This window comes from Caenorhabditis briggsae (assembly GCF_000004555.2).
Source record: "Caenorhabditis briggsae complete genome, chrIV, whole genome shotgun sequence".
NCBI lineage: Eukaryota > Metazoa > Nematoda > Chromadorea > Rhabditida > Rhabditidae > Caenorhabditis > Caenorhabditis briggsae.
Window position 1 is genome coordinate 572,688 of NC_013487.2, and position 11,675 is coordinate 584,362.

Consider the following 11,675-nt stretch of genomic DNA (forward strand, 5'->3'; position numbering starts at 1 on the left):
AAATTCAAGCAGTATACTAAAAAAATGTCGTCTAATTTCGTAATTAGTAAGGATTTTCAAATAGGGTCAAATTTCGTTTTTTAAAGGTGGTATAAGGTGAAATTTTTTATTGCGTCAAAATGTGCAGTAATGCATGTAGATCAACATAAAAATAAAGAAAAAATTCAAAAAAATTCCTTCATTGAGAAAAACGGCGAACGGTATTTGAATTTTTTTGAATTTTTATGTTAATCTATTAGGTTGGCGGGAAAGTCTTTGTCACTCTGTTTGTTTAATCACTGTTCTCGTATATGGAGGCTGTGTATGATATCGACTCTAGTGAATAACAAGGTGATAAGAACCTTCCATATAAACAAGTCCCCATCTCCTTCCCTGCTCCTCATCTGTAATTGAAACGATATGTTTGTTCCCACTGCTATTCACATCAGACATGTTTTGATTTACCTCTTCCTATCTCACACCACGATGAAGGATTCGGAAACTTTCTTGAAGAATGTGTACAACACACATGCCCCTCACTACAATACTATTCGCAATTGGTTCCATCGTTTCGAAAAAGATGACTTCTCGCTCGATGAAAAGGATCGCTCTGGGAGACCCCGTGAGTTGGATTTGGACAAGCAGAAGCACGCATTGCAATCGGATCCATTTCAATCTAGCCGTGAACTAGCTGTCACATTCGGAGTTCACCATAGCACAGTCCTTGAAGGTTTGAAGTCTCTTGGAATGAGAAAACTTTTTGGTCGATTCATACCTCATCACCTGACTCAAGCCAACCTTGACCGCCGAGTCGACGATTCGATTACTCTTCTCACTCTCCACGCGAGCGATCGATGGCTGGACCGGCTAATAACCGGAGATGAGAAGTGGGTCTTCTACGATAATCACCACAGGAAATCCCAGTGGGTTGGAGAAGGAGAGAGCCCACAGGATGTCCCCAAACCCGACCTTCATCCGAAAAAAGTTATGCTCTCTGTGTGGTGGGGAGTGGACGGCCCCATCTACTGGGAACTTCTGCCCGAGGGCAAAACAATAACTGGAGACCTCTACACTACTCAACTACGAAACCTCAAGAAAGCAGTCGACCGTTCGGCCCTGAAAGACAAGAAAGTGTACTGTCAACATGATAACGCTCGCCCACATGTTTCGAAACAAGTGAAGCAGGAGCTGATGGGATATGGATGGAATGTTCTCCCTCACCCCCCGTATTCTCCTGATCTTGCTCCTTCCGACTATTGGTTATTTGGCGATATGACACGTGCCTTCGAAGGAAGAAGCTTCAATTCCCGTGGAGCGGTCGAAGCGGCACTCAAACAATACTTTGCCTCACGCCCGGCTGGATTCTACCGCAATGGAATCCATAAATTGAGGGAACGTTGGAGACATGTTGTTGATAATGATGGACAATAAATTAATTATTCGGTTATTTTTTCTTTGAGAAATAAACTATTGAAAAAGTGACAAAGACTTTCCCGCCAACCTAATACATGTATTTCTGCACATTTTGATGCAATAAAAATTTCACCTTATACCACCTTTAAAAAACGAAATTTGACCCTATTGGAAAATCCTTACTAATTACGAAATTAGACGACATTTTTTTAGTATACTGCTTGAATTTTTTTAAACAAAACATATAAAATCATAATAACTAAGAGACAAAGTTTTTCAGTTTCATAAAGTTTTCAATTTATTAACATTAATAAGAAGGATAATACATCTCGCACTTGATGTTTTGACTTAATATAAATTTATCAATTTAAAAAAGATCCTATTTGCCTCAATTCAAAATTCTTTTTTAAGCGGGTCCCGCCTACTTCCACCTACTATAAAGTCAATTGAATTGAAATTGAAAATCCAAAAAGAGATTTCGGTTACATTTGTTCCAAATAATAATGCCAAAATTTTACCTAAACTGTCTAAATCTCTGAAAAATTAGATTAGAGAAAAATTAGTCGAAATTTTCCAGTATACTGCCTGATTTTTTTACAAGAAAATTGGAAATAAAAAACTTCCAGGTTCAAAAAAATGTTAATTTCATAAAAATGATAAAAATTGTAATAGATCATTGATAGCGAGATAAGCCCCGCCCTAGCCAAGAAAAATCCATTAAAAAAATTTATCTGTTTCTTTTAATTTTTTTCACATGACACTTCTTATGAGTAATTGACACATAGGTTGTGATTCAGGCCCAAGTTCAAAACTATAAGATTAACCTTTGCTAATGTGTGAACCTCCAATCAGTTTATTCGAAATTAATCTCTTATGCCGCGTTCAAAGTTGATTTCCAGGAGTAATTTCCTGGAAAAACGCCGATTTACAGCAACAGTAAACTTCAAAATTTAGAACATGGAAATTTGGAATCTTTGAACTTTTGAAGTTTCTAACTTTGGAATTCTGAAAATTCGGGAATTTGAAAATTTAGAATTTTGGAATTTTGGAAATTCGGAAATCTGAAAATTTGGAATTCTAAAAATTCGGATATCTGAAAATCCGGATAATTGAAAAAAACAGCAACTAGAAATCGATAAGAATATAATAAAAATGCAATTCTTTTCATTCTTAATGCACTTCTTGAAACATTAAAAAAGTTTTTAAAAAATCCGAAAACAAAATCTAAGCAGTGATCTCAAATTCATCATGATAAACCAAGTGCCTATCTCCTTCCTTCTTCCAGATTTGCAAAAATTTTCCGTTGACAGTTCCAGCTTTTTCAGTTACGGCTGAAAAGTCAGCAGTGACAATCAGGTAGTCTCCAGCTCCTTCGTATTTGGCGTTGGAAATTGTGGCGAGCGATTTTCCAGTTCCTTCGGCAAACTTGGCCAAATAGGCGGTGATGGCTGGAAGATAAATTTTTTGGAATTTCAGGGAAAAAACTGTTTTTAGAATTTCATTTTAAAGTTCTAGTTCCAGAGGTATTTAGGTAAAATTTTAAATTTCGGAAAAAATACAGTTTCATGAAATCCGAAATTATTGTATTTTCTCTGATAGAAGCCCACCAAAACCATCAACTTTGAGCTCAATTACCTCAGTTCCTGTAACAGATATCAAAAAATTGTCAACTGATAAAATATTGGTGATATTATGGTAAATAATTTATCAGTTGACGAATTTCTTATATCTTTCACAGGAATCGAGATATTTGAGCTCAAAGTTGACGGTTTGGATGGGTTTCTATTAGAGGAAATGCTGTAGTTCCAGTTTCAATAGTAAGCTGACAAAATTTTGAGATGCGAAAAAAAACGGTTTCAAAAACCCCAAAAAAGTTTTGATATACACATTTTGAATAATAAATGTTTGTCAAAAATAATTTTTTAAAAATTGCTCACCCTTATTTCCATAAACGGATTCCTTATCCTTATGAACCAAGACTCCATTTGGATGGTAGAATCCCTCGACAACGTCCCATTTCTCATCATCCACAGCCTTACCGTATACCTCGAATTGTGGCTTCAAAGCGGCTTCGGCTTCTGGAAAGTTGTTTATTTATCATTTTATTTCCTTTTAGCAATTTTTCAAATATTTTTAGAAAATACCTTGATTTTGAAACAGTGAAATTTTTTCGATTTTCGAATTTCAGATTTCTGACATTTTTCAGATTCTAAATTTACAGGTTCCCGAATTTTCAGATATCCGATTTTTCAGATTTTCATATTTCCAGATTTCCGAATTTTCAGATATTTCAAATTTGAATCAACGACTTTTTTCCAAAACTTCCAAAATCTTTTTTAAATTTAGATGTAGCGGTTTTTTGATCCGTTTTTATTTTAATTTTTTTTTGATTTCAAAAAGATACTGTTTCAGGATTATCATTTCCGAGACTCTCATGCGAACCTTCTTTAGTGCTCTCGTCTTTTTCCGCAGCTTGTACCATTACAGCGACTGGAGCTCTGGAATGAGATACAGGTCAATAAGTCTTCGAAAATGGATGTACTCATACCGGTTTGTTAATGTACGTTTGTGTCCTCTAGCGAAATAGCTTTTCATAGTTTGCATGTTTGTAAATTTTCTCTTAATCATCATAGTCTTGGGGATGTAGATGAAATAGATATTCTTCATGAAACTCAAGACAATTTAACTGAAAGAGCGGGATTCTTAACTGTGCGATCTTACTAATAAACTCACTTGAATCCTACTTTGTAAAATTATCGTTCTTAATAAATCGAGCTCTCTATCTTTCCTGACAACGTAAGGTTCCCAAGTTTTCCATGTTGATGCCGAGTGACGTTCTCCGAGAGATTTTGCACTAAACGGCAAACTTTCTCCGAATATTTCTCGCAATATTTGGGAAATAATGACGAGAAAAGCGACTCCTGAGAAGTCAAATTGTATACTCTTCTGGAAACATTCTTAACAATATTTAGATCATAATGAATTTTTTGGCATGTCGAACCAACCTCGCTAAGTACATTGAGTTCAATATTCGTGTACATAATCACCGTACTCAGAACGCCGCAAATCAGAATCCATTTACACTCATTTTATATAAGAAATCCTGGTATATTTGAACCGTTTTGATCGGATCATAACTCATTTTTTGTTCCATTGAGAGCCTGCAATTTTACGCATGTCTTTTGTCCACTAGACTTCCGAAGACTAACCTGCTCACGACAAGCCGCGGTTTCCGATAAGAAGACCTTTTGAATTTGTGTAAATCGAGCTCTGAGTTATTTATCGATATTTTCTTCCTGTTTCGGTTCATCTCTTGCATCGTTTTCACGAAAAACTTTGAAACGCTGAAAAAGACGCAAAAAATGTTACCTGCAGAGCTCTCTCCGAATCCGCAATTCTCAAATTCGTCGTTTTTTTGTCGGTCAATAAAATCATGGTATTCTAGAGAAGGCGGATACATAAATAGAACATAAGCATAAATAGAATTTTGAATATTGAATACAAAAAAACTGTTTTTCCTAACGACGCTCCACTTTTACAGGTGCGTTTATATTAGCAGCTTTGCAGCCGTTCGAACCTGATTCTCTCGGCGTTTTCTCCAGACCCCCTTTCTCTCCCAGTTTTCTCCCGTCGAATCTCTGAGTTCTTCTCAGTTTCAAATAATTAACTTTTGAGGTTTCCATTAATTTCTTGAGTTCTGAAAAAAGAAAATGTTTAAAACCAACAGGTTTTGCAAACTTTTAAATTTTTGGTCATTTCAAATATTCTATACATATTCCATTTTCAAAACCTGAGCCCTCTACCCCAATCTTTTTTTCAAGTGATGATATTTCAAAAGAAATCCTGCCACCTAAAATTCAAATTTACATCAACGAATGAAATCAGGAAAAAATATGAAATTTACAGTTTCATAAAATTATCAACTTAATGAAATTCATATAAAGAGTAATATAGCATTGTATTGACAAATATTTGTTTGAATAAATCAATATAAATTATTCAAATAAAAAAATCCAAATTTCCTAAATCTAAAATTCTTCAAAATAGTTTCAGTTTCAATAGTATAACTTTTGAGATTTTTATTAATTTCTTGAGTTCTGAAGAATAAAAATGTTCAGAACAAAAATTTTGGATCATTTTCTCTTGAAAAAAAAATCCGAAGTTTTTTTTCGGTTACATTGATTCCAGAAAATTTTTTTTAAAGTTAAAGTTTCAATCGTCAGTTAGTTCGGTATTTGCTTTTTAAAACCAAAAATTGGCTTGAAATGTCTAAAATCTGTAACAAATTAGACAAAAAACTCACTATACAGTTTACGGCCTAGTTTTTTTGAACAAAAAATCTGAAATTATCATATGTAAAAATAAAATAAAAATTGCAGTTCCATAAAACTTTTTGAAAATAATAAATGGGTAATTGATCGTTCTTAGCTACTTGATAAATAAATATAACTTTTCAATCTGATAAAATCAAAGTTCCAAAATTTTGAATTCTTCGAAATCTTTTCAGTTTCAAAAACATAACTTTTCACAATTCTGAGATTTTCATTCATTTCATTCCAGGAGGATTCCGCAAGTTTTCATTTTCAGTCTAACCCCTCTTTCCGAATTATGTTTCTAGCATGATGATATTTCCATATAAATGACACCAAAATTTCTAAATTTTGAAACTTATTTTACATAAAACTAGAATTTGCATATTTAAATAGTCGGGGAGGGTCATATGAAACCTATCGGGTGCTTAAAATTTTACTGTTTCATTGAAACACTTTTTTCCCATTTTTTAAATACTGTGTGAATAAAAAATGGTTGTTGTGATAGACTCTCGAGCCGATATGGCTCAGGAGAGGATTCTCATGAAAAAATTGAAGTGAGTTTTTAAATTTTTGAAATCTCTATTAAAAAAAAGATATCATTTGAATCATCCTTCTGTCAAACTTATCAATTTAGTGAAACGGTGATTTTTGAACAAATTTTTTTCAAACATTTTTTTTTCAAAAAAAAAAAACAAAAAAGTTTTTCAGAAAATACCACATTGGAGTCCTGGTACTATCTGTGATTGCTGTAATTCTTCTTCTCTGGGCTATTATCGCTACCGTATACAATTTCACTGGCAATCGACATACTGAACACGTGGTACTTGAGCCAAGGTCCAAATCTGCCAGATTTAGAAATGCAGCGGCAGTCGCGGATTCCAATTTTTGTGCTGAAATTGCAAGGTAATTGTTTCCTATATTTTTGTTAATTTTTTTTTTCAGTTTCACCAAGTTGACGAATGTTTTTAGTTTTGTATAAGAAATTATAATATTTGTAGCGTGATAGCAAAAAATTTTTAAGAGAACATTACCTTGCTCTTTGAGCTGAATAATCTTGGTTCCTATGAGAGCTATCAAAATTTTGTCAACTGACAAAATGTTTATCATAATATCTGCCATATGTTATCAATTGACTAATTTTGAGTATCTTTTAGAGGAACCGAGATAATTGATTTCAAAGTGTAGGACTATTTGAGCACTTGTGGTAGGCACAGCACTCAAAAACTACTTCTAATTTTTTTTCGATTTTCCTCAAAATTTCAGAGTATACTAAACAAAAATAGAGCTTTATTTTTGTAATTGACAACTTTTCTGTACAAATCCAAGGAAGCCTGATAAGCGGCTTTTTAGTGGCACAACTCATGTTTTGTGAATATTTGGAACTATTCATTTAGGTTATCTCTATGGAATTTTTAATACTTTTTCAGGGCTCCAAGTTTGTTATGTTTCTTTAAGAACGCAAAAATCTTAAATGCTGTAGTTTAGTACCCAAAACATACCGCAATCACTCCAATAGAATGACATCCTTGAGAATTACGGTATCTCAACAGGAAGCGTAGAGGGGTATACCAACTTTGAGGACACATCTCTCGGTTTCGGTAAGATATATCAAAAAGTTATCAACTGATGAGATATTGGTGATTTTATGATAAACATTTTGTCAGTTGACCACTTTCTGATAACTCTCACAGAAAATGAGATATATGGGCTCAAAGTTGACAGCTTGGTAGGTTGAAGGGGGATTGTTTTATTCAAAAATACACCGTTCCACAGAGTCACTTTTTATGTTTATAATATATTTTTGTTTTATCGGGAATCCTTAATACGTTGTTAAAACAAAAATCTCTTCCAGAAACATCATAATCCAAGGCGGAAATGCTGTTGATGCTGCGATATCAGCTACATTCTGTAATGGCGTCGTTCTACCGTATGCCACTGGAATTGGCGGTGGCGATTTCATTGTGATTTATTTGAAGTGAGTTATTTTGATGAATAAGAAAATTATTACTATTTCAAATTGTACTGATTGAGTTTGAAAAACGCAGTTTTGTAATGCTCAGCTATTACAACCCGACAGCAGTAAACCCTCCTCACTTTGACCTTTATTATCTCGGCTCCTGTGAGAGCTATCAAAAACGTGTCAACTGATAAACTGTTTATGATGTTATGATAAACATTTTAGCAGTTAACAGTTTTTTGATACCTTTATCGGGAACTGAGATAATAGTGTTCACAGTTTGGACGGGTCATTGGCTGCTCAGAGGACCCTAAATTCATACCGATTTTTCTCATTTCTTGTGAAAGATATTAAGAAACTGTCAACTTATAAAATATAACTAATGTTGTGATAAACACTTTATCAGTTGACAACTTTTTGATATCTTTCAAGGCAACCGAGATATATGAGCTCAAAGTGGGCAGTGTCTCAATTTTTTCTACGTTTTTCCCCGTTTCATTGTGATTTTATGTTTCAAATCAATTTTCCGTAATAATTATCTTCTCGAAGTTTTACGAAATTATCAAAGTTTCAAAAAATATGATTTCTGCAATTACAGAACAAAAAATCAGTGATGGTATTAGTTTTGAGTCGCTGAAAAATCATTTTTAGAACATTTTTACAGGAATATTCTGAAATTTTGAAAGGAGTTAATAAGATCAAAAAATATAATAAAATTTTTAAGAAAATGTTGAAACACTCAATTTTGCAGAGCAGAAAAGAAATGTGTCTTCCTGAATTCCCGAGAAACCGCTCCATCGCTAGCAACCAAAAATATGTACACCTCTGATAAGGAATCCGCTCAATTCGGCTACCAATCTATTGGCATCCCAGGAGAACTACACGGATTATGGACCGCCTATAAAAAATATGGGTCAAAAGTGATCCCTTGGTCGGATTTGGTGATGCCAGCTGCTCAATTAGCCAAAGGGTTCCCAATGCATCAGGCAATGTTTAATTTTTTGGATCGAATCACAAAGTACAAGGATCGGGCCGAAGCTCAGGCGTTGAAGAACTTGTATACATCGAAGTTTAGTGGGGAGTTTTATAAAGTTGGAGAGATTGTCGCTAATTATCCATTGGCAAAGTTGTTAAGAGTTATTGCAAATTCTCAGGATCCGGTGCAGTTGTTTTATAATGGTGAGTCCCCAAACTTTGTGTCCATATATCTCATTTTCTGGGAAAAATATCGAAAAGTGGTCAACTGATAAACTTTTAATCATAAAACCACCAACATTTTATTACAACATTTAACAAGTTTTTGATACCTCTGCTAGGAACCGAGATAAATTAGCTTGAAGTTATGGTCCCTTTAGAACCGACAATAGGCTGCCACTGATTCGTCCAAACTTTAAACTCAATTATCACAGTTCTTGTAACAGATATCAAAAATTTGTCAACAGATAAAATGTTTATCATAAAATTTCCAACATTTTATCAATTAATAACTGTTTGATATCTCTCACAGAAACCGAGATAAATTGGCTTGAAGTTAGGGCCCTCTTTGAGTCGCCAATAGGCCGCCACTGATTGGTCCAGACTTTGATCTCTATTATCTCGGTTCTCATATAAGACATCAAAAAAAATTAACTGACAAAATGTTGAGAATATTATCAGCAACATTTTATTATTTGATATATTTTTGATATTTCTCACAGGAACCGAGATAAATTGAATCAAAGTTACAGTTTTCAAAACTTTAAATAAAACTTTTGCTGTGTATCGTTGGAGCATTAATCATAAATTAAAAATTTCTCGAAAATCATAATCTCGAAACAGTATTATTTTTTGAAAATGATATTTTTCAGGATCCATTGCAGATGGAATCATCAAGGAAATGCTCGCCAATGGCGGCATTATTACAATTGATGACTTGAGAAATTATGAAACTCATGTTACTGGTACATTCAACTTTTTGAATCCATCAAAAGAGTTTTTTCTATTATAGAAGCCTTATACGCGGATCTCGGGAAGTATCGAATGTGTGGACCGCCTCCACCATCATCGTGGGTGATCACCCAGGCGATTCCCAGAATTGTGGAAAGTAAAGTTTTTTGTAGTTTGAACTTTTTGGGAGAAAATGAGGAGGTTTTTTGTTCGAAAACTCGAATAATTCAAAAATGATTATGGCCAATTGTTTTCGGATACAGTAATGAAAAAACGATGTCATATTTTGGGGATATTTTATTATATAAACCTATAACAGTGGAAATTAGTTAAACACTATCCAAAAATCTGAGAGACCGAAAATGTTTGTTACTGAACAAAATTTGATAAGGTTTTTTTGGAAATATAATAAGGCGAATCATTTTCATCTAGAAAAACACATTTTCAGTCATCCAGAATTTCCAGACTTAAATTTTGCGGTGATAATTAAAATTGGAATTTTAGATCCTAAACTTAAAAGGACCCAAAATTATTGTTACTGGACGAAGTTTGATAAAGCTTCTGCTATTATCATCAAGCAAATCATTATCATTCCGAAAAAAAAATCACATTTCCAACAACCACCTTCATACTATTGAAATTATGTGTCCTGAATGAACATTATGTGTACTTCATGGAACAAAAAACTTTCCGGTTACGGGACCAAGTTTTAATATGATTAAATTTGTTTGTTTTTGTTCACAAGCATATAGTGTACGGGTTAATGAGGAAACACGTATAGTTCAGTTGATTTTAGGCCATATTTAGTTGGACGGAGCTCAGCTCTCAAGTTTCCGATCATTTTTAAAATTTCGGAGGGTATAAGACAGACATAGATTGAAAACTTTACAATCACAGGATTTTTCGAAAAGTTTCTTGTTTTTCAGCTATTTGCCGATTTCTGAAAGACACCCGTTTTTGATGTTTTCAGTGCAAAAACGGGCCAAAAATGGGTTCTTTTTAGAAATCGGATATTGTAGGAATTTTCATAAAAATCTTTGAATGCAAATTTTACAATCTGGTCCTTTTTTACAACCTTCAAAACTTTCTAAGTAATTGGAAACTTGACAGCCGGGCTCTAGCCTCTTGAAAATGCTCAAAATGCTCAAAAACTGACTGAAAATCTTATTGACCAGTACTGTATGTATTTCCCCTGAAATCCCATTTTTGCCTGTTTCAAAGCCTCCACAAGTTATCCAAAACAATCATCTCTAGTACGAAAAGATCGTTTATTTCAGTGCAATACCGCGACAAGAAAATGTTCAACGACGTCGAATTCTATCACACTTTGATTGAGGCTCAAAAACTGGCCTACGGTCAGAGGGGACAACTTGGCGACTATCTTTTCTCGGAGAAATCATTGAATATTGCCAAGAATTTGACAGAAAGGTAGGCTTGAGATTTGAGAAAATAATACCGTACACCCTGTAATAGAAGGGTCTCCCAACTCCCAACTTTGAGCCCATATATCTCGGTTCCTGTAAAAAATATCAAAAAGTTGTCAACTGATAAAATGTTGGCATGATTGTCATGAACAATTTATCAGTTAACAACTTTTTTAAAACTTTGACAGGAACCGAGATATATGGACTCAAATTTGGATGTTTGGTAATTTTTTCCAGAAGCACCATGAAATTATTGTCAAAAAAAGTCAAGGAGACGGGTCAAGATTTGGAGTATTATTTAGCGGCAGGTAAGGGAAAAAATTGAACATTTTAAATTTTTTAAACGAAGAAGCAAAGACAGATTGATTTTTTAAAAACTGTATGATTTTTTGGAAATTTTCAAAACAGTTCTTTTTTTGAAAAAATTTGGAAAATTTTTTTAAATCTAAAAATCCGGAAATCTGAAATTTTTTTTTATTTCTAGAAAGTTTCGAATTTTTGATTTTCAGCACCTGCTGTTTTGGATAGTGGTACTTCTCAAATTAGCGTTGTGGATGATGATGGGAATGCTGTCTCACTGACATCTTCAATTAATACAGCGTAAGAATTTTTCCGAGAAAAAAACTTTTTTAGGTTCCACATTTTTGAGAAACCCAAGAACCT

General features: G+C 33.8%; 1 protein-coding gene across 1 annotated transcript; it reads right to left on the reverse strand.

Moving 5' to 3' along the window:
* Nucleotides 1-2,616: 2,616 nt before the first annotated feature.
* CBG13825 lies at nucleotides 2,617-5,075 on the reverse strand (the record flags this gene model as incomplete). The annotated part of the gene is made up of 3 exons (XM_002632517.1): nucleotides 2,617-2,840; nucleotides 3,330-3,470; nucleotides 4,970-5,075. The coding sequence occupies 3 exons, from the start codon at nucleotides 5,073-5,075 to the stop codon at nucleotides 2,617-2,619; spliced, it is 471 nt and encodes a 156-aa protein (XP_002632563.1).
* Between the last annotated feature and the right edge of the window lie 6,600 nt (nucleotides 5,076-11,675).